General features: G+C 43.5%; 1 protein-coding gene across 1 annotated transcript in view; it reads left to right on the top strand.

Moving 5' to 3' along the window:
• Positions 1-24,357, top strand: part of camta1a (calmodulin binding transcription activator 1a) — a 282,405-nt gene that overhangs the window by 156,334 nt on the left and 101,714 nt on the right. Inside the window, exon 5 of the mRNA XM_008278556.1 lies at positions 3,605-3,740. Within this exon, the coding sequence (XP_008276778.1) occupies positions 3,605-3,740 (136 nt within the window). The remainder of the gene's footprint in view (positions 1-3,604; positions 3,741-24,357) is intronic.

Raw genomic sequence — 24,357 nt, 5'->3', positions numbered from 1 at the left:
TCCTCTCCTCTCCTCTCCTCTCCTCTCCTCTCCTCTCCTCCAATGTCAGTGGGAGCTTTCTGGGGAGAATAACAGCATGCACTGTATGGTATTAATCAAACCCAGAGCATCACAGGGAATAAGGCAGACTGGGCTCCACCAGCTCACCAAGACTGAAATATTTCATTCTTTTGACAAGACTACATCCCAAAACACAGAATTTTTACCATTGTAATCTGGAATGGCAATTAAATTCTTGTCTTACACTCAAACACGCTGGTAGATTTGAGTCCATTTCATGTCTTATAAGTAATACATTGAGTACATGTTGTGTTTCTTTTTATTTTCTCGGGATGATTCACCACAGCTCCTCCTCACCAACCATTGCTGGCAGGAGAATCTCTCACACTCACGCAGATTTGTCTGTCTGTGTGTGTTTAGCTATTTCTTCCTCTCTCTGTTTGAGCCGATAGGCCTTCAGATGGAGAAGCTGAGACTGTGCGCAGTGTTTTTGCTTGTCTGTGGGCCAGGGCTCCCCTGCTTTGGCTTTTTTTATCCATGCTGAACACGTCACCAGCCTCATAAAACCCCCACCCTCCCCTGACTTTTTCAAATGAACAAATCTGATTGAGCGAATGCCATTACCTGGGTAAATGAATGATTCCTAAAGGACTGGACAAGGCCTAACACCACCCTCAGGGTAAAGCTTATTATCGCTGCAAACTCCAAAGAAGAGAGAGGCAGCTGTGGAGCTTGTGTGCACTTTGTCAGAGGCCAGTATTTCCATATTAATCTGCCACATTTAGGCATCTGAGACAGAGGGCCTCCTGTCACGCTTCTTTGATAACAGAGCAGTTAGCTTTTTCCCCTCATGTATAAATATGTGTAATTCTGATAAGATTAATTGAAACGCCTAAGTATACAGTGGTAGGAGATGAGTGGGAGGGAGAGAGGGAGACAGCAGGAGGGAGAGGAAACACATTATGTTGCCAAAGCATGCATTTTAGACTGGTCTCTGCCTCAGACCTACCCCAGAATGGGTGTGTAGGCTCTCTCTTCTGGCTCCAAAGTGCCTTGAATTGAAAATAGCATCTACCTAACAGCCCTCAAAAATAGCTGAGCGAATAAGTTTTTGCGCCGAGCCGATAAATACGGCGTGGAGCCTCTGACACCGAAGCCTCACCCCAATTTCCAGTGCTCTGGAGGAGATCAGATAGCCCTGTGTCATTTGATTTTCTGCCTTATCTCATCCGCGCCCATCTTTTTGTCTCACGCAGAGCTACATTTTAAGAAGCACACACTCCTTGTATCTTTTGAAGGACAAAACCCGGAATGATATTGAAACAAATAATAGCATCAAACTTTTAGAGAGGGCCATTTCTGTGTTTGATTGATACCAAGTGCTGATGTAGGCATGTCAGATGAGTATCCTTCAGACGACATTTGGGATGCAAATCTGAAGGAGTACACGTTAAGATTGCAACAATCTGCAAAGTTCTTAGTTCACGAGTGCCATTTATGATCACGCCTCTACGATGGGTGACATTACGGATGCTGTAAACCGGAACACAATTTATACTTTGTGTATATCCCGCATAGCTGTTTAGGAGTTCCACTTCTCAAACTGACCAATAAAAACGTCTGTTTAATAGTTGTTTTCTGCAAAGTATGCTAAGTACTAAACAAGAGAGGGGAGTAAGTAAGGAGAAGACAGCAGGAGAGAGGGAGGTGTGAGAGAGTGGAGGTTAGGGATCCTGAGACAGATGAAACAAGAGGGGGAGAGAGAAAGCAGAAAAGGAGTCGGAGCGAGCGAGGGAGGAGACAAAGACGTTCCCTGGTGCACAGCTTGAGTTGACTGACGGCAAGAAGAGAGGGCTGTGGAGAGAGGAAGGGGGGAGGAAAGGGAGGAAGGGAGATCAGCGCGGAGTGAGCACGTCAGTGTGTGAGTGGCGTCTCTCATTAGAAGGTGCTGTCAGGGGCCACAGAGGGGGGACTGCAGGGACCCCACCTCCCCCTTCTCCTCCCTCTCCACTGGCCCCTGAGATCCAGCCAGGAAAATGATTGATGAGTGATACCAAGATAAACACACGCCCTGGCCCCCAAAGGCAGCCCTGCAAAATGATGCATGCAGCGTTATAAATAAACCTTGTGGAAAAAAAATGTAACAATAAACAACAAAACAATGCAAAACAACCATTGGGTTTTCTTATTTTTGGTTATTGTTACAGAAGGCACAAATCAACTCAGCTTTTTTTCTCTTGCTCTGTCTCCCTCTCTCTCGCTGCTTTGATGGGAGTTTTTCTGGCTTTTGTGTTTCTATTTTTTTTTTTTTTATGTCTGTATGTGTTGTGTGTATGTGTGTTGTGCTTATGCATGGGAGCAATGAGCACAAGGCTAACAAGGCTCACCAGCTGACTGGATGGTTAAGCCCCCCTCAGTTACACTGCCTCCTCAGCAGCTTGGGCAGGCGGCTTTCCCATTCATTCACTGTGCCGCACCAAACTCTGAGGCAAACCTGTTCTCATTTGGGAGCGCTCCAAATCATAGCAGCTGTGTGTAGTGTGTGTGTACTTGTATTACTTATGTTGTGGGGACATAAATATGTTTGCATAGTCACATTGTAAGGACTGGATGTTTCTGGGGAGTTTTATGAGGACTTGAATTTTGTGCCCAAAAGCAAGTCTTTATATTGTAAATTCAGCGTAGAGTGAGGGAAGATTTGATGTAAGTAATAGTAAAAAGTAGTAGTTATAGTTAAGGTTAGGTGGATTTTCCAGGAAATTAATGTGAATCAATGTAATGTCCTCGGAAGAGATGGAAACATGACTCTGTGTGTGCGCGCTGAAAGCATGGATGAGTGAATGGGAAACTGTGCCTAGTGTTGCATATGTATGGATTCACACAGATGATACATAACCTTTTAACAATGCACACGCAAATACAAATACATACACACAAAACTATGTCTAACTGCTCCCTAATTGTTGAGAAAGCCATAAATGTTTTATGCTACACTTTCTGTTAATGTTTAACACTGAGCGCCAAATGCCTCCGTTACAAATCGAAGTGGAAAGGCAGATTATCATCAAATAGTTACATTATATCATTATGAGCCTAAAGGCTGTGGTCTGGTGGAGGGAGAATGAATTATGAATGGAGTGTGAGCGAGGATCTTCTCTTTCCCTTAGGGACTTCCAACACCACAACTCATTTAAGTTGGATGAATGAGAGATAAGGAAGGGAGCCCATGCCTACCCCCGACCCCACTCCATACTCCCCCATGCTGCTTGCCTTACACACTGGCCTTCATATAATTTACTCCGAGAGGAGTGTCACTTTAACTCCTCATAGCGCACACGCTTCTCAATGGAAGAAATGTATGCTGAAGGATGCTTTGTTCATTGTCAAACTGTGCATACCAATGCTGAAAAACACCATAAAGAAGTCTTGTCATCTAAGTCACTGGTGCATTTTCTGCTTGGCGCAGACTCGTGTCAGGCCTCTTTGTACATCTCTAAAATGAGTCCCCGAGCTGTGCTGTAGCTTTGGCTAAAAATTCTTCTCATCTCATCTCATCTTTCTCTCTTTTGCTCTCCCTCTGTCTGTCCTGTCTCCACGGATGCAGGCCGCAGAATGGGTCGATGATACTGTACAATAGGAAGAAGGTGAAGTACAGAAAGGATGGCTACTGCTGGAAGAAGAGGAAAGACGGGAAGACCACACGGGAGGATCACATGAAGTTGAAAGTGCAGGGAGTTGAGGTGAGTGGGCTGACAAGAGTTTGGATTTAGAAGGAGTAAATGGGGAAGGAGGCGGGGTGGGGATGGGGGTGGGTATGGGGTGGGTGAGAGCCAGCCTTCATCCTGACACAGACAAACAGAGGTCTACAGTGAGCTCTCCCTTGGCTGTAATGGAGACAGTCACATGCTGCAGTCGGCCTGTGTCTCCAAGGAACCTCACCAAGAAACAATGCGGCACAACAATAGTTTTCCCTGGGAAGCCAGTGGAGTGGAACCGATTGTTTGTACCTTATTAAAGCTCTGGATGTTGCCTTTGCTCCAGAGAGCCTACATTAATCTTGCTGGCTCAAAGCAGTACTGTGGAGCTAGTGTTCCCTCACCTCACTCCAAGTCACTCCCCATACCAGCTGCTGCCATAAAAGGCCCAGTTGTATCCATCCTTGGCTCACCTAGACTCTCGATAGACCTGATGTGGTGGCAATGCAGTGTTGGAACTCGGGTTGATTTATCAGCAATCCCATTAATGAGACAAGGCAACACTCATCCTCAGACTCCTTCACTTTCTTAGCTTTCAATAGTCTGGGTTCTGGTCTCTGTCACATATTTAGCCACAAGCGCTGATGTCACAAGCATGAGTTGAGATGGAGTCAGAGATGTGAGGATGGGAGATTTTGGACTCCCATTTGTGCGTGTGTGTGTGTGTGTGTGTGTTGGTGTAGGTGTGTGTGTGTGTGTGTGTGTGTTTGTGTGTGCGTACACGTACACATAACAGCACACCTCAGGGAGTGATGCTGTGCGTCTGTGTCACACAGTGTGACAAAGACAAAGCTCAGGCATTCTCCCAACAGGGGCTCTGCTCTCTGTTTGTACTCCTCCAGATATTTGTCACTCCAAGAAAATGGCCTCTTCCTTCGCCTAGCCAGCTCAGTGTCATCTCTGGTCCTGCAGTGGTCTGATAACCTGTTGGGACTACACACATCCATCCTTTTGGACTATTACATATATTTCCAGCTTCTGACAGCACTGGCTTTAAAGAAGCTTTCGTCAGCCAACTTGCATTATTCTGGTTAAATTAATGTGTGAAGACAGGCTGTGTTCAGATAATGTTTAGTGCGTGGGCTCTGACTTTGTTAATACTCACGGAATACATAAACCTGTGCAGACAGGGACTGGGAAGTTGTTCTGCCCTTTGTGGCCTAGTTTCTCACATAAATGAAAGACTAAAAAGACCAGCCTACTCCCTGTGTTATTGGCATCTACACAGAGTCCACTGGAGCCAAGTGGCAACTGTCAGAGTTATATGTTGACAGCAAGGCAGAAGTGCATTAAGATGCAGTTCCACTGGCTATAAAAACTTAGTTGACTGCAAAACCTCAAACTTGTACAGAAGGCATATAGCTGACAATTTCACTTTTTAATTTTTGGTAGTGAATGTCCATTAGGGCAGAGTGGTGGTACTGGGGAGAAGCTAGTTTCCTGGTCCTCGGCAGCATAAAATCCACTTAATATATGATGTAAACATTTGCAGAGAGGCTCTAATTTACAAGGCTTTCCTGGCCTCACACCCACCTTCCCATAGGCTATGAGTGGCAGACAGGATTGAACCAAGGGCTCGGGTGTAATCATCAAGCAATCTGAAATTTCTTTCAAGGCTGCCTGTATCGTTCTCTGCGCTCTCGATGCATCTTAATAAACTTTGGAAAAAATTAATAGCGAGCTCCTTATTGCAGTTTGAGAGATGGACTTGGAAACTAATCAAGACAATTACAATTACATGCTGTTCTTCGTGTATGTTAATAATGTGGACAGAATATCAGGATTGCTCTTAAATGTGATGCAGCCCACACTTTTCCACTCACTACAAACTTAATAAAAGGCATAAAGTCACCTTTTTGACATTAACCAAAACTGAGAATGTAGAAGCTTTGTAAAATTACTATTTATGGCAGAGCTTTTGTATTGGATTGCATGAGATTTGACAGCTGTACCTAACAAAGTCACCTGGGAATGTATGTATACAATTTTGGCCTTAGACAGCTTCTCTACCTTATTTCTGCAGACTGCTATATCAACAAGGAAGACATGGAAGCATTGCCCCCTCAGAATACTGTGATGTGATTTCTATTTTCCAGCATCTGCGCTGGTCAATGCTCCAGAAAAGCAGCTGTTTTTCTTTGGAGTCTTTTCCTGAATTGGCACATCGCTCTTACAGCTCCATAACATACCCGAGTCAAATGCACAACTCGGAGATACTGATAAGAAGACCCATTTTTATTAAAGTTAATGCGTGCAAAATCATCCAAAGAAGAACGGTGAGAGGTAAAGTCAGCAACAAGTATCAAAATCACAAGCAAGAAATGCGCAAAAGGGGCAGGCTAAAGGCAAAGGCCAAAACCAGGCAGGGAATCCAAAAAAAGGGCTGATGCAGACACAAGACAAAGGCACAAAACCTACAGCAGGTAATTAAGTTATGGTCCATCCCACTTAAGTGTGTGTTCTTGCGCTACCAGGTAGTAGATAAGTGTGTCCCCTGTCAGAAAAATGCAAACACACCATACATTTAAAGTGCACTTCAGGCTACCTTTTCCTAATATTGCTTCAAAGTGCAGATCATACAGTTTGCTACTGTGTGCTCCACCACCCCAGCACAGGTTTTAATGACACTGCCCCTACAACCTGCTTTTAGGACCAACAATTATAACAAACATTAGGATGTTTAAGTTTATAACATGTCGGCAGCATGAATAACTCTAAAGCATACTGTAATAAAATATCCACATCTCTTTGACCATGATTCCTACCTGAAGACATTTGCGTTTCTTTTGAAATAAAAGACAAAATGCTCTTCGATTCAGGGCAGCACCTCAGATTCACTTCATATGTTATGTACTGGAGTGTGTAGATGTCCAGTTGACTTGCCATGGCACTTGAAATGAACATTGAGTGCTGCACTTGTAACACTCACAGTACTGTATGTCCGTGAGTCCTAATAAGCTGCCAGAGGTTCAGATATAGTACAGTTGTTTAATCATTAAAGTGCGCAGTGTACAGTATGCAATAACACTGGACTAAGAGTTTGCTGGAGCGGAATCATCATGAATCGCAGACAAAGACTGATGGCTTACTGCGTTTTTGGCAGCAACTTGGAAGAAATTGTAACTGTCTATCCTGTGATTTTGTCTGTGAGCCTCTTATAACAAGTTTAATTTAACAGAGTTAACTGGTGTGTGAGCAGCAGAGCCAGTGCAAGGTATGAATGTGAGAGCTTGGTGGAGAGAAAAAAGGCAGGCAGAACCTGACTTAGAACTGCAAGGCCACATGGGAACTTACAGAAATTGGACTATAACTGCTATTGCACGTACTCTATATAAACATACAGTGCAGACTTCATCTGTGCTGAGTTATGCTGCTCTCTTGTGTGTTTCGTTGTGTTTGTGTGCGCATACACACCTTGCAGCCTTGGAGGACCTGAGTCATGTCCTCTAAACACCTCGCCCCTCAAGACTGACAGAGCAAGGTGGTGAGAGTGGTGATCCATCACTGCTGTAACTAGCCTGTGATGGAAACCGTGACCCATCATGCACAGTCATGTTTACTGTACGCAAATACAAATGACTTGGCCTTTGCCCTCAGTTCAGTGACTGCAGGAGAGGATCAACAGCTGTACTTTTCAGCTTGCTACTTTATGTAGAAGGAGGAAGGAAAGATCTGTTTTTATGCATAATTCATATCACACCTTCACCATGCAGAACACAAAGAGTTGACATAACTTGAGCATCACGTTGCTTGTTTTACAGGAGATTCTTTACATTGTTCACACTGTGCTGCGGCTGCTCTGATTCCCCAGCCATTCAGTGCTTAATAGAGGTTCTGTGGTTATTACATGGGCCAGGTTTAGTGCACAGTGAGGACAAGTGTTGTGGGTGGGTCAGGCTCGTGATGTTCACTAGCTCTGGCAAGGGAGAGGCTGCGAGACCGGGAGCAAGAGGCCTTCTGGGGCCTGCGAGAGGCAGCCTAGCATGGCAGGAGTAGATGTCAGCGTGTGCTGCTGCTGTCCTGTCTGCTCCGCAGTGCTGGCTCAGCAGCCCGTGTAAACCAAGACTCTACTCTCTTTCTCCCCCCTCTCCTTGTCTCTGCCTTTTACTTTTTTTTTTTTTGTGAGACTTTCTTTTTTTCTCCCTTTTTTACCCCCCAACTTCTTTCATTTGTCAGTCTTTTAATTCATTCACTAGACTTTCCACTATCCTCTTCTACGCCTGCCTCTCTTTCTCCTTGCTTCCGACCCCCCTCACACTACTGTCCAAGTCCACAGTCCAGACGGACAGAACCTTGAGTTGGGCGGTAATGCTCCCTGTTCCCTAAAATTGGAGCGCAGGGCATGTTGCGGCATTAGCGCTTAACAGGCCGTGAAATAGCAGCCTGCCTTCCTGACGTCTCCCCCATCACTCCAGGTGAGTTGGCCAGACGGCTGGATAAATGAGCAAGCAGCACCCACATCAACCATCATGCATTTGGGGCACCTGAGGAGAAATGTCCATCAGTAATTATCTCACCACACCCTGCTCTTACCAAGTTGTTCACCAGCTCCTAACCATGGCAGGCTTCCATAAGGATCGCTCTAATGAGGATGTCCATTGACTATTTATCAACCCCAGATTCATGATAACGCCAGGTTTTAAATGTGCTTTATTGCCCCACGAAGTGATGTCATCTTTATATTCAGGATGTATGTCTCATAGTGTGTATAGCTCTAGCATCCCCTGGCTTCTCACTGTGAAATAGCAGAGGCCTCAAACGCATCTGCTTTGACAAACTCCAACTGATCTCTCTTCTGCTTCTTGTCAAGCTTCTACCCCAATGCAACCACCTCTTTATAGCTGATTAGCTGTTAATGTGCGCTCAACCGCCATCTCCTCCACTCCTCCACCCCTTCTATCCTATCTTCCCATTATTCCTAAGCTTTAATAAACTCCCTCAAACACAGATCGATTTTCTCTTAAGTGAAGGTGGCAGTGCCTCTGACTTATTTCATTACCACAGGCTAATTATACCGATTGAAATGAGCTTCTCTTCTTAAGGTGTGCTGTGCTGCTCTGTGCCCCCATGCTCCCAAGACTTTAATGCTGGTACAGTTCTCTACCGATTCCCCAACTCCCATTCCTGCCTCTGTTCCACCCCACCATCCCTTCACCCAACCCTCTCACCCTCCACCACCTAAATAATCAGCTGGTGCGTCCTTAGCCCCCGTAACTTGTCATTTTATGTTGGATCCACCCTAATGTGTGATTTCAACTGTGCAACTGTGCAATGAAGGAAGGTAATGGAGCATGCTGGTGGCTCAATCGCCTCTGTTCATTGATAATAATGAAGACAAATGTCAAAACATTAGTTGCTAATGTTGTAATGGAGTGGATGCTACTGGATGCACACTGGATGCTACACTGCATTGGCTTTCAATATCTCATGACCTTCAACATTTAACTCCTCTTTTTACAAGTAGTCTATCCCTTCCTTTTTTCTTTTTTTTTTAAGCAAATCAAACGTTTATGTTTTTCGTCCATTTAAGCAAATTAATATCTGAATTTGCACGGCTCCCTTGAGGCACAGCTTTATATTCCTTTTTCTCTACTAGTTTAAACCTGGTAGAAAATAATAATAATAAAAAAAAACATTCCACAATTTCATGGCCACATTGGCAAGTTATAATGAAACTAGCTGCAGATCTGTGAAATGGAGTTGCTTTGTGTGACTGTATGTGTTTTCAGTAGCAGTGGTAACACTGATTTACAGATGCAGAGGCTGATATCACCAGATTGTGAGGCCAGATGTGAGAGGGCACTAAACAAACCCCTGTTTCTGTGAGGAGGTGACACCATGCATCCTTTTTTTTTTCCTGCCCCTGCTCCAAGTCAACTGTGAAATTAAGATCAGATTACTGATACAGGCGATGCCCTCAGCAAAGCAAAAAAAAGTTTGTGTTTTACATTTTTATTCAAACTTAAATGCTGTCTGCTCGACAACAGTCACTTGTCTGCTCTGTAAAGACAGTAAATTGATTACTTTTTCCGTCGTGCTCTCTCTTCTCCCGGAGCCTGCCTTGTTATTCACTATTTTTTCTATTGCCTTAGAGCACATTAGTTCTTCCCTTTTGAATTACCTGATTGTGGAGGAGTTAAGGGCAATCTGTGAGTGATATTTTAAAGAACGGTTTCCATGGTTATAACTCCTAACCTTCAGCTCTCACATAGAGTAATACTGAGTAGCTGCATAGGCATTAGAAAATGGTTAAGTTTCTGGTCTTCTCATCTCAGGCTAATACAGGGTAAACAGAAACTTGGAAAGAGAGAATAAATAAAGCTTTATGGCGTAATAATGACCAAAAATAAGTTGTAAAAAATGTAATTCTTATTAAGCTCTTTGTTAGCTGCATTTAGCTTTTAATATTTCAATGCACAGTAGGTAGGGTGCTGGGGCTGAGTGTCTAAAATGGATACCCATTTTAGTTATTCTGCCTTTTTTTGTGTGTTTATCCTACACATTAGATTAAAGCAGTGATCCTCTGACCAGCATAATGGCTTAATGGGGGTTGTTATGTTGTTATTAGCGACTGAACCAAAGCCTTCCCTCATGAACACCTTACCCTCAGCCTTGGGAGCGTCCACTTTACTCGTGGTTTTCCTTTAAGCCCATAGTAATTAGTTTTCGTCTCTTACATCTTACAATTGCCAAATCACTCAGCAGCAGTTAAGCCCTCGGTCTGCCTTTCATGCTGACCCCACTATTACCATTTCAGTCCAGCAACCCGTTTTGAGAGGCTAATTCTGGAAAGGTTGCTGTAGGGAGTCAATGCATAAGCAGTCTGTCAAAAAAAAGAAAAAAAAACCCTGTGCATTATCGACAGCTTCCGTAATTTAATTTACCACTTGTTGCCACGTGTTGTTGTGTTGTCATGCTGAGGCATCTCTACGGGGGTCTCCTTTTTCATTGGGAAGGGGAACGAGAAAATGTCCTCAAGAAAATGGACAGTGAAATATTTTAATTTGGTGCAAAACATGAGGACTCTCTCTTCCATTTATAGACTGGGTTTTATTGAGGATTCCCACTGCAGCTCCCCACATCCCTCTTGGGTCTACTGAAATAGGGAGAACTGTGCAGCAGCTTCAGTCCCTCTTTGCTCCTGTGGTAAAAACCAATTCAAAAGAATAATGGATCACAGTATGAAATTAAGTTGACTTGAAGCCATGAGCAAATCTGCCAAAAAAAAAAGAAAAAAACTTTTGAGATAGGAACAGGGATGCTTTGTAGTGCTTCACATATTGCTCATTGTCCTTATTAATACCGTTGGTGTGACAAAACAACTGAGTTTGATATATGTAACCTCCTCGGAAATGGTAGAGCAGAACCAACACCCGATATGCAAAGTGGGTGCAAGAAGTTAGTAGTAGGGGTGAATAAAACAGCGCACTTCAGGCTGTGAAGGCTTTGCATGACTCCGTGGTTTGCACCAGTGTGTGAATTCTGCTTTTGTTTGGTCTCGTGAGCGGAACACAGATCCCTGGGCAACAAAGGGCCTGAGTTTTATGTTAATGAACAACTTTCACCAAGGCTTCTGCTGTCTACCATTTTACAGATCCAGGCCAGAATACTTCAGAAATTCATACAGCACAGAAAATTCCACTACCAAGTGATATAGAGCGCAGTGTTATGTACTTAGGGCCCGCTCTGGTCTAGACCTCAGATCGTTGCTGGATGCAGTTGATTCGCTTGAATTAAAAGGTAGGAGTTCAAAGAAAAGCAAGTTGTTTCAGCATCACTTTTACACTCACCTCCCTTATGGCACTCCTTTGCAAAATCTGTGTTTTATGATCTACACCCGGCTTTTGGCAGGTTCACACATTTCTGGGGCCATTTTTGTCTACAGGCCAGGACCAAAGGGTCAGCTGATGTCTGAGTATTAAGCAGAATCAAAGAGTGGTTTTGTTTTCCTTAAAACCTACAAAATGTGTTGCACAATATTGCTCGAAGTGCCTTGTATATTTCTTCAGGATATGCCTTTGCTAAGCCTCCAAGTTACCCTTTCACCCAACGTGTCTTTATCTTGTTCCTTTTCCTGTTTCTTTCTCTTGTCTTTCTTACCTCCATCTGCTTCTTCTCTTTGAAAAAGCCACTTAGGTTTCTGTTGATATGAAACCATTCCTTTAGTGAAGGCCGGCCCCTATGTCAAGAGCAGCAGTTTTCCTTTACAGCCTCTGCAGAACTACCTCGTCTTCCCCCAGCTTGGTTCTTTTAATATCTTTCAGATAGGGAGCACAGCTCTGGTGCTGGTGTTTAGGACTGGGGGGCAGAGGAGGCAAAGGCTTTAAGGAGGAGTCGCCCAGTGACATTATCTTCTCTTTACTCAAAAAGCCTCACAATTTCACAGGAGATTTTCTGCCTCATCTGCAAAAATATTTGTCTGTTGACGTTTGCAGTGAGATGAATTTGTTACACCCCAGCATCTCGCTCATTGGCCACCTTTATCTTTCTTTTTGCTTGGCTATTTATTCTGCTGCCTATGGCCTATTTATTATTAACCAGCAAAACAGAGGTTTAGATATAATTTGCTGCTGTGTTGCATTTAATAACTGCAAAATCAAAATGTACCAATGCTCTAACATTCACTCTTCAAAGGAGGTATAATGAGTGGAACTGCAAAGTTCAAAGAGAATGGTTAAGTGTTTGTATAGAATTATACTGGGTGAGCAACTGTGCTTTCCTCAGAGTGATATTGAAAGGTTTGATATTTTACATGAAAGGGTGCTAAAGAGGAGTTTAACACAGGAAACAGGTTTAACCCTTCTGCTTTGGGCAACAGAGGAAATACTAATGCAGATAAAAGTCTCTTCATTAGCGGTCTGTTAGTTTTGTTAGTCATAACTTGTCTTCCTGCCTTCTATTTCTCTTCTTCCTATCATCTCGTCCTCTGTTTATATTGTACTCGACATCTCGCTGTTTTTTCCATTCCCTGCTGATACATCACTGTTAACCTTGTTTTTTTCACAGTAATCTGAATAGATGTTAGCTTCTGTGTCCTCTGCAGCGCATGCATCTTTGTCCCTCCTTTTTTCTTCGGTTTCTGTTGATTTTAAATGCTGATTCTGTTAGATTTGCTTGTTGTTGCTGTTTTGATGTGTTTAGTTTTTTTGATAATGCTGAAATGAAAGGCAGCCACAGACTTCTGTGGATTTCTGTCGCACATTTAAATTTGAAGAGAGAATGAGTCATTTGTTTAAGCCCAAGGGGGTGCTAAGCTTGTTCTGCATTGTGTGTCTACACTGGTCCCCTGTTACTGTGACTGTCACCAAATAATGATGCATGCATGCATGTAAACAGATGCATTGACACACACGTATACTCTCTTACACACATGCACACACAAATGATTGCATCTACGTACATGTTTAGTTTTTCTGAAAGACTCCCAAGGGGGGGAAATAATATAATAATATGTATATATGCTACGTATGGGAGTGAATTTCCTCACCGAACGTACACATAAGCAGATTTAGTAAAACCTCATTTCATAAATGGAGCCTGTTATTGCTAGAAAATTACGTTTAAAGATACCCCAAAATCTCCTATGTGATAGATGAAAATGGGAGAGATAAAAATGAATCAGAAAAACTGTAGACTGTGGAAAATAAAAGACTGATGAAAAGGAGAGGAGGGAGCAGGAGAGGCTTAGAAGGTGGATGGATGGTAAGGGAGGAGGGAGGATGGGGAGGGAGGGAGGGAGGGAGGGAGAGGCGAGTGCTGAGTGGAGAGGAGAGAGAAAGCCGGAATGAACGATATATAGCCCCTGGCAAACAGAAAACAATTGTTACACTGCCTCCCATAACCCACCTCAACCTTAAACAGCAGATTTTTTTCACTCAATTAATTTCTACACATTGGAGCAAGGGCCTTGGCTGAAGCTGGGCTTTTATGTGCTTCTGCTCCTGCAAGGCCTATACACCTCTCTTTCTCTTTCTCTCTCTCTCTCTCCCTCTGTCCTCTCTCTCTTCCTCTCCACCTCTAGTTTTTTTTTTTTTTGTAGAAAATGAACATTCTGCATTGGAATGGACTGGAACACTTTGAAAGATGAAGTCTGAATAAACAGTGAATGCTAAATATGGTTTAAAAATAGCACATGGCACACACAGAAACTGATGAAAACTACTCTTTGAATCACTCGTAGGACAGCAAATGCCATTTAAACTAATCAATGTTCGGAAAGGCAGTAGAGAAAACTTTAAAATATGATTTTAAAACTTCCATTATTCAGTTGAGCGTCTTCTTGTGTTCACGTCTAAAGTGATTTTCATCATGCGCTGTATGTAAAGCTGATAGAGCGAGAACATAATCTTTGACTCATCTTTGAATGTTTATTATTTATTTATTATTTATTAGAATGTGATTATTATTTAAATTTAAATCATAAAATCCCCTAAGTAGTATTACAGAAAGATGCCTAATGGAAAAAGAAGATTTTCATTGCAAGAACTAATAATAATAATAATAATAATAATAATAATAATAATAATAATAATAATAATAATAATAATAATAATAATAATAATCAGACAGGAGCAAACCGGGCCATGGCAGCCCTGTGTGGACAGCAGGTTGACTTGCCTGAGGGCAGAGAGAGGGAGAGCAGGCAGAGACAGATGGACAGATAGATAGCGGAGGGCATGACTGAGCTGTGTCTGTGTGTGGTGAGTGAGGGCCAGTCGGAACAACATGAATCATGGCTCCAGTTGAGAGAGGAGGAGATCAGATCAATAACAGCCCAGAGGAGGGAGAAGACTGAGAGAGAGAGAGTAAGAGGATGAAGGGAGGACGCAGGAGGTGTTCATCACTGGACCACCCCGACTCTCAGCATGCTCACCTTTTTTTTTTTTTTTTTTTTTTTATCTCCCAGCTATACAGTTAATGTATTGACCAAAGCTCTGGTTAATTTTCTGTGTGACGGCAGAAGTGGACGCAGACAATGTGCTAACGTCTAGCTCTTTGATTATTCAAATGAAGTCGTGGAAAATTTGCCTTTTTGCAAAGTAGAAGGCTCGATTCACCACAGCAAAACATTACCTTCATGAGGCACAATACAACTATTCAAACTCTTATGGTGAACTGGTTAAGTTTTATCAGTTGAAGGTAGAGTAAGTGTGTGTTTTTGCCTTAGAGCAGAGGGACAGGGGCTCAGTAGTGGTCATTTCTTATTAAGTGACCAGTGTGTTGAGGGGAGAGGCCTGTTTCACGAATGTGTGTGCCAAGAGCAGCTCCAGAGGTAGTGACCGGTGTTGGAGAGGCTGTCTGGATGTTTAAGCGTTCTACGCACATGAGTGTAAGGTGGCCAAGCATTTTTTTTTCACCATTGTACTGTGGAACAGGCAAGCAATTTTTCTCATCCCTCCTTTTTTTTTTATTTTTTATATAATTTGGTCGATAAAGGTGAAGGACGTTTCATCGCTATTTCTCCCTCCTGAGTCCCTCCTCCTCGTACTCTCTGCTCTGTCTCAGAGTGAAATCCAGAGATAAAGCTTTGGCGGCGCTCCATGTTTAATGGAGCTTAATCCCACAGATTTAAGATACGGAGCTGTGAGGTAATTCCCTCATGCCCATCTTCACTAACACAGAATGGTCATGTGACTACCTAATTCTGCCCCCTTAGACACAGACAGACAGGTGGACAAATGGACAAAAAAGAAAAACGAACACAGTGTAACCAAGGACGAATGTGCTTGTTTTTTAGAAACAATTTGAGGAAAAGGGCTGTGCTCACAGAATGCTCACCATCTCATTTGCTGCAAAACCAACCATCTTCTCCCACTTTCCCTTCAGCTGTGCCTTGGTAAAAATGTGGTCATGTTTACTTTGGCTGGTCAGTTAACCTCCCTCTTGAAGGGGGATTTATAAATTAATCTGCAACATAGAGACGAATCTGAGCCAAAGTGATGAGTTTGGGGAGTCATAACTGAAAGCTTAGTGTCCACAGACAAGACTCCAGCCACAGCATCACGTCAGGATGCTTGGAGAGAGTTAAGAGGGGTTGGCTGGCTTGAGACTATTTGGAGAAGCCATGTGCGGGGAAGTATTATACCCACCAACAATCCTCCTTAAGTGATGAGCTGACACTAAGCAATTTAGTATTCACCCTGCCAGTGAAAATATCTTCAATCCGAGCACATAAAGCTCCCTTGGCAGGAAATATGCCAAGCCCTCTTCTTCCATCTGACTCTTTTTTGTTTCAGAATAGCCACTGTATGGTTCAATTTACCCCAAGACATGCTTGTCAGGCCCGCTTGACATGAGCTTCGGTGTCAATGTGTAAAATAGTCCACACGGATGATTGCAGAGCAGCACTGGTTGTTAGAGGTAGTGAGTAGGGTGTGAGAGAAAGGAAATGTGCATGTTTCCAAATATGGCTGTTCTTCACACTCGCTAAAAATGATGTTGAAAGCAAAAACAAGGACGCAAGCAGCCCCACTTATTTAATCAGCATTAGCATAAAGACTATGTGGACTACATGCAACTCCCCACAGATTTCCCTGTCCGCTCTTATTCCACCTTTGCTCCTTTTTCCGATTTTTTTCCCTCCCCTCCATCCTTCCCCCCTTTACATTGTTCTCCTGCTTTTTCCTGTCTCCTGCCCTCCTTTTCTTTGTTGCCTCTCAGGTAAGACACCTAATTGTCACCAGAGTAGAGGCAAACAGCCGAGTGAAAAACACAGAAACACCGTATAGTTATTGTCCAAAACAAAAACAGCAGGCTTGAGTACTCAGAGAAGCCACATACGCAGGCATCAGGATGTCATTGTAGTGGGGCAGAGGCTGAGTGTTCAGAGCACTGTTTGTGGTTGTTTATGTGCGTGTGAGTGTATGTTTTTGGCAGGTGAGGGGGCACATCGTCCTTTAGAGCTGCACTCTCCCTGGCACTGTCACTTCAAGGTCTCAATCGCTTGCCATTCTGGGCCCCAACCACTGCCAACGCAACCGATCCACCTCTGCCAAGGTCCTCTTCATCCCTCTGCTACTGCTCTTCTCTCTCCTTCTTTGCATAATTACCCAGGTAATTGTGGAGTAATTGACTGCATCACCTGCTCCTAGGAAGCTCTGGCATTGTTTAATAAACAGCTGGAATATGCGCCACATGTTGTTGGAGAGCAAGAGGAAGAACATATTGGGGGCAGAGAGGGAGGGCCGGAGACAGGAAAATAAGGTAGGAGGACTGAAAAAAGTTGGAGAGTTTAGTCTGAAATGGAGGCAGTGACGGTGTACACATGCTAATTTCACAAACACGGATATAACACTTTCTAGGCAAGCCCTGAACTTGTTATGCAAGGTGAACATATTATTACCTATGGAAAGATTGATGACTGAGAGACTAATGTGAGTGGGAGATAGATAGATTTAGAAACACGAAGAACAGAAGAGGCAACAGAAAGTGAGTGAGGGAAAGTTTAAAGCATGAGAGAATAGGATCCAGGGGTGGTGGCGGTGGTGGTGGGGGGGTTAAGCAAGCCTCTCAGGGCTAATGACATTAAGGAGGTTTGATGAATCGACACCCGCTGAGTGTTATTGACGTCCCCTGAGCCTGCCCAGGCAGAGCCAGCCTCCCAGGCCGCGTATTGGCTGGCCCTGCTCCTCAATTAGACTGCCTGATTAGATTCCCTCGGTTGTGCCCTCTCATGGGGTGAGCAGGGTGGCATGATGGATGTGATGGGCAGGATTATCAGAGGGGGGTGTCACCCGTGCCCCGCCTGGGGGTCACTAGACGATGGGTTTGACCAGTTGTCGCGGGGGCATGTAGGCGGAGGGCAGGGGGGCGCGGTGCGAGTCGCTTATTGAGGCTGTCAATCACTGCCGCTTACAAGATAGAGGCTGTGTCTCCGCACAGAGATGCACAGGAGTAATTACTATTCCATCTCGCTTGGCATCTAGATATATGAGGCTGTTCACAACCACTGACCTCGTGTGGCAACCCTTCGCCATCTTTGAAATTGTTTGAAAATGCTCAATTTACATAGCCTGTCCTTCATTCACTAATCCTTCCAAGAGGGACTCGAAATGTAACTGTGCGTGGATACTGCTGATCTCTAGGTTTAAATTAGCATACCAAGCAAATGTGAAAAATGGCGAATTCTTGGTTTCTTGGTTTTAGTATCATCCGTATTCCTGCATTAGTCCCTTATGTTAAAGACTTTGGCAAGGATATGTCCTTAACCCTATTTTCTCCATATCCTGGTAGTGACAGTTTCATACATCCATTCATCAACATCTTGGCTCTTGTGGTGCAAAAAATGGGGCAAGTCAGGTAAGTGTCCCAATTCAGCAGTTTTGAAAGGCAGTAACTAATGATATCTCAGGAACGGGGGCTGCTGCTGTTACCCTGAGAACTTTCCTTCCTGTTCCATTGTGTATTTGTGTGGCTGGATAGCTAGCTAATGGCCTGTCTCTGATGAATTAGGGGGTCTGACACCCTGCAAACACACTCTCCCAAGGTCAGAGCAGCCCACAGATTACCATATCCGGGGGCTTTAACAATCTAACGCAGCCTCAAGTCAGACGGATGACAATTGAGTCAAGCACACAAGAAGATAAGGGAGTTGGCGGATGGGTGGGGTGGGGGGGGTTGGCTCCAAAAGAAGAAATTGCTTTTAAAGTGGAGAAAACATGCCGTGATATCTGCCGCTGATGTCCCCAACAGTGGCTGTGATGCCTAGTGTCCATTTGTGCGTACCTCTCAGTTAAGGCTCTCCTTGCAGTTGTTCTCTCGACAATGTTATCCCTTTTCTTTATTGAAAGCTGATATTCAACTCTCCAGTCTGTGTTAGAGTCCGCTTGCACCCAGCAAAGTGCTTAGTGAACGGGCTCTGCTTAAGCACTTCCATATTTCTTCACAATTGCACCAAGTTGTTTTCAAATACAGCGGGTATAACACTCCATTATGCAGTCTAACATATTGTATAATTCATTACATTGATTTATAACTAACTGTGGTCAATGTTTCAGTCTTGTTGTCAGGTGGATGTTGCCACAAAGATGTACAGTGTAGACCGCAAGTAAATGGACAGTTACATATTTTTTGTGCTTTGGCAAATACAATTTGAAGGAAATAGTGAATACTACATGTGCCAAGTCTTAGCTTTAATTTGAGCAGGTTTACATCAATCTAGAAGGAACGTTGTGGGCGATATGGCCATTTTAACACAAAGTTCCTAAATGCTGATCGAGAGCAATTGGTCACCTGGCTACTAAAGGTTTCTTAGAAGCTGTGTGTTGTTTGTTCCTTCACTAAAGAGCTCAGGGTTGATTGAAAGTTGAAAAGTTGAGACTTGCCATTTAGATTAAGGTGGAGGTCTGTCAATATGACGAGTAAAGAGTTGGCTTTGCACGTAAAGAGGACTAAAATTAAAATCCAATTTATTTTTAAAAACTACCAGAGAGATACCAAAGACAGGTAGTGTGCCAAAACCCACAGTTGGGAACATTCCAAAAATTAAATAAACAATTTTTTTTTTTAAAAACTGGTGTAAAAAATGGTAAACAAGCTTCAGCCTGGTAGACTGAATAGTATAAGTCTTGTGGCTGCCTGGAAAATCTTTTGCTTCGTTTTCATGCAGAGCAAGTCAAGAATGCGCTCCAGGAAGCACACTTGATTTTTCCTTTTCAACAATCAAAAGAAGACTTTATGAACATAACCTAAGAGGGTTCATCACAAGAAGTTAACCCCTGGTAAGCCTCAAAAACTGAAATACCAGGTTGCAGTTTGATAGAGTTTTGGAACAAAGTTCTATGGACTGATGAAAGAAACTGCAACCTCCATCAAAATGAGGAAGAAAAAGAGCTCATGACCCAAAGCTGCACTCTCTCACCTGTCAAAGACGTTGTAGGTTCTGGTATAGTGTGGGCATGTATGACTGCTAGTGAAACTGGCACATTGGCATTTATTGATGATTTCACTGCTGACAGAGGATGAATGCAGTTATACGCATGTGTTCGGATTCAGCCAAATGCATCAAAATCATCGGACGGTATTTCATCATTCAGCAGGACAGCAATCCAAAACGTACTGCCAAAGCAACCAAAGAGCTTTTAAGGATGAAAAGGTGGTATATCCTTGACTGCCCAAGTCAATTACCTGATCTCAATCTGATTGAGCTGCATTCCACTTTCTGAAGGCCAGGATAAAGCTAAAAGTGACAGCAGTGAAGACCTCGAAGAGCATCACCAGGGAAGATACAAAGTATCTTGTACAAATATTTTTCACAAAATGTGAAAGAATTAGGATTTTCTTTGACCTCATGTGTAGATATATAACTGTTTTTGAACCCTAAACTTTGGGCACTGTGTATTAAATATGTTTTACTGACCACATAGTTCTTTCTACGTTGACCTGATCTACTCAACTTGGAACTTTAATTTCCATTACTTTTTGGACTGTATTAAAGAATGGTGCCTGAACAGCAAATAACCTGTAACTGTCCAAATATGTGTAGTGTTTACTGTAGGCAACACAATCAGAGAGGGGGAGGACAAGTTGTATGCAAGAAAATAAATAGATTATAAATATATGAAATATATTTAATGTATGAGCAATCGCAGAGACTATATATTAAACCAAAAATAGAGTTATGCACACACACACACACACACACACACACACACACACACACCCACCAGTGTGTGCTCACGGAAGCAAATTGTTACACGTAAGGGCACGCACACATCCACCCACACAATTGCCATATGTGTCTGCAGGGAGCTGGCTAAAATGTCAAGCTATGTGCATGGCTGCCTCCTGTCGACGCCTCTCTCCTTATTTCACAGCAGCACCTGGTGGTGACAAAGAAAAGAGCACAGAGGGAGAGGAGAGGAGAGGAGAGGAGAGGAGAGGAGAGGAGAGGAGAGGAGAGTCCCGAGACAACAAAACCCTCCCTTTCCCATCATGTTCTACTTGCCTGTCAATCCAACTCAGGGCTGCTTAATTTCACTTTGAATTGACGATGTTCGAGCCTATGCCAAAGTTTGAGGGATTTTAGACGTAGTTCCAAAGCCAAGGAGCATAATGAATGAAAAGCCCCTTCCCAAATTGATTTCAAACTAAATCAAACCTGGTATTCAATTATCTGCCAGAGCTGCCACTGAGGAACTTTAAAAGTTGTATAGGCAGAGAAAGGGGAGAAAGAGGGGAGAAAGTGAGGAGAGGGAAAGAGGACGGTCGGAGCAGAATGCAAATGACTCCATCCCTGCATGGTGTCAGAACAGGTGGCCCAGTGGTAGCGCTGGGGCTGATGAATGAGCTGTTGAAGTGGAGCCCATTGCTACCTCTAGCTAGTGGCAGCTCCAATTCTGCCTAGTTAAGCATTTGGCCTCCTCTGCCAGGAAGGCTTAATTGAAGAAATCATCACAGGGACAGGGACAGATCTGGTGTTACTGGGACCAAATTGTCTGTCTGCCTAACCAGACTGTAACATCATAATAGTGTGATACTATCCATCCACTAATCACGAGGAAAGTATTTCATCGCAGGATACCAGACCAGGACAAATTCCCTTTTAATTATGTTGCACCCAGTGTGAATTGCTTTAGTTGAGTCATAAGTTAAAGGATAAAGCATGTAGAAAATGTCTTCCCCCTTTTGCCAGTCTTACCCATTACAGTCTAAAGCTAACAGTGAATTTGCTACAGTCAGAAGCTACCACTTTATGATCTGTTTGTGTAGATTACTGGCTCCCACCGCTGCTTAAAAAATCCATTAAAAACAGCTCACAGAGACATACTGCTGCTTTGACTAATGCAATACATCATGCTGAAGAGCCCATGTTTTGCCAGTTTTCCTAACATGCCTTTATCACTCAGGTAATTACTGCTTTACTATCATTTAATACAGTTTTACACATGCACCTGGAAGACAAAAATGTTCTTTTGTGACATTTGCAATTCTGCTGGACATTATTCACTCCAGACAAGCAGACCATGAGGCAGGGAGCAGAGGGAAGGCGCCCGATTGGTTTATCTTAGCAGAGACCAGTGACTTTTTTATTGTATCAGGGAGTGAGGGTAATTATTGGTAAATTACAAAAACCTGTCCTGTCAGCGATATCAAGCAGAAACCAATCAAGTCATTGACACTGCAATTGCGTTCCAAAAAACAAGTAGCCTTTGGCCCCCTGCCGCACCTGCGCACAGTGTATCGAATGTCTGGCCTAACTAATGAACGACTGAATGCAATTATAATGTACTCTCTCTGAAATCAGGCCTGCCATGGTGTTAATTACATAATTACTGAAGATTTCAGCTCTATGCGGGAGGGTGGAGTGTCAGTAGAGAGAGTGGAGCACACAGGGAGGCAAGTTGCTTTGCTTTCAGGGATGAACTATAGACGCTTCTTTGATTCATGATGCCGGCTTTGTGGAAAATATCGCCTTTGCCAAGTTAATTTTGAAAAGGCCAGCATATTTGGGCAGAGACAATCAGCCTGACCTTTCTGAGAACAACCCCAGTTTTCACTCTTTCACCTCTTTTTTTTGTTCTATTTTTTTCATTTCATTTCACTTTCTTTCTTTCTTTCTTTCTTTCTTTCTTTCTTTCTTTCTTTCTTTCTTTCTTTCTTTCTTTCTTTCTTTCTTTCCTCTGCTCTGTACTTTCTCTCCTCTTTCCGTTTGATAGGGTTGATGTGCATGTCCTTGGCGGTAGCATCTGCTAATAGACTCCGCCACTGTTTATCAACACATCCCACTGATGAAGCGGCCTTCCCATTTCTCTTGGAATATTTGTAAAAATTTATCGGAGGCTGCCTCTATTAGACGCAGGCCTTTTGCTGGAAAGCAAGCATGCTCGTAGTTTAGACGGACAATTGTATTCTCCTGCTTGTGTACTTCGCTAATCAAGGCAACACAGATGACTTTGCCGTTGTTCCGTGTGCAGTTGTATCATGCAGATGATTGGAATATCAATTCCTTCCACACTTGCAGCCTTGTGGCTAATTTGCAGTGGCTGTATATCAAATGTGTCATGAGAGTGGGGGAGCTGTATTTCCCTTACAGAGAATATAGAACAGAGTTTGTCATTTGCCATTCAAGCCCTACATCTCCCTGGTGCCATTTGCAATGAAAACCGAGGCTGTGTGTGTCTGTAAAAGAGTGAGCGACAGAGAAAGAGTGAAAATAAGTGTTAATGTATTTATGTGGAGTGTGTTTGAGAGGATTTGTTGCGAGGATCTGGGGCTGCAGACAGACCTGGAATAATGGGGCCAGGGCACCCCAAACAAGATGCAGAGGATTATTCAGCACGGGCTGAATAATAACGTACCATCACCGCTATTCCTCACCCTCAACCCTAACCCTCTCTCCGTCACAGCTGCTTCAAGCCCAGACGCGACACCCCCACCCCCAACATCCTATTCCTCCATCCCTCACTTCTCTAGCAATTCACCTGTCCCATGTACGCACCGCCAACTGAGCAAACTCTGACGAGACTTTTTTTTCTAGGAAATGAAAATAGTTTACCTCCTCCCTGTTCTCTGTTATACCTCGACCCGCTGCCTGCTGCCTCGGTAGTCTGATGTTTTCACAGGAAATTAGCCAGACGTCCCCTGAGGTGGATCTCGTGCATAGCAAGATATCTGCCTGTCAAGGTGTTCTGCGGCTTCTGCATTCATTTGCTGCTTAGTGTCTCTCTTCACCCCCCCCTTCTTCTACCTCTCCATCTGACCCCTGAAACTACGCTGTCATCTCAGCCCCCTTCCATCTGGCTTATCCATCTGATAGACATCTAAGAAAGGCATTGTGACACTTTTCCTCAAGACCTGACCACTTAACTTCAAACTCAAAAGGGACTTTCGAGCCCTGTCTGTGCCACGGTCGGCCAGCAGCGTTTTCACTTTGTTTTTACCCAAACAAGTATTTTTTTTAACATCCACAGGCAAGTCAGACAGGTGATTCCTTCATTAGGATACCAGCTCAATCAATTGTTTCTCCCTGCCGCTGTCTCTGTCACTCTAAACAGTTTGTTGGTGTTGTCCTCTGTGAAAGTGTGACAATTACAATGTCAGGGTGCTGCCTTGAATTCCCACCTGTATTCTGAGCATTGTGCTCTCGCCTCGGCCGTACAGGGCTTGACATCGCTCTCGAGAGGATTAATTGCTCTGCCGTAAGATAGTCCGGTTCCCGGCTGCACCGTGGGTATCAGAACTAAAATACTCTTTGACCCGAGGCACTGTATTTATCACACTTTGTTTTATGATCCCATAAAAGAGTCCCTTGATGAATTTGATAGGCTTATGAAAACATTTCCATCCAGACGGGCCGTAACGGTTTCAGAGGGACAGACCTGTACAGTATCTTTCTCCATTGCCGTGTTCTGCCTGAGGCCAGCCTGTAAACCAGTCACAGCACTTCGTTCCGTTCTTGCTCGGCAAAATTTTTTGTGTTCTCCCAGTTGACGAACGCTGTGATGAATGACTGGCAAGCTGAGTGGTGGCTGAGTGACTGATCAGGAGACTGGCCCTTTTCCACAAGAGGTGTTGAAAAATCTAACAATGGTATTGCAATCTTAAGGAAATTGTATTTATATATATGCAGTGCTTACCAAATATATTAGACCACCATCTAATA

The sequence above is a fragment of the Stegastes partitus genome, unplaced genomic scaffold, assembly GCF_000690725.1.
Source record: "Stegastes partitus isolate 25-593 unplaced genomic scaffold, Stegastes_partitus-1.0.2 Scaffold4, whole genome shotgun sequence".
In the NCBI taxonomy this organism is placed as follows: Eukaryota; Metazoa; Chordata; class Actinopteri; family Pomacentridae; genus Stegastes; species Stegastes partitus.
This window is presented reverse-complemented; position numbering and strand designations above follow the sequence as displayed.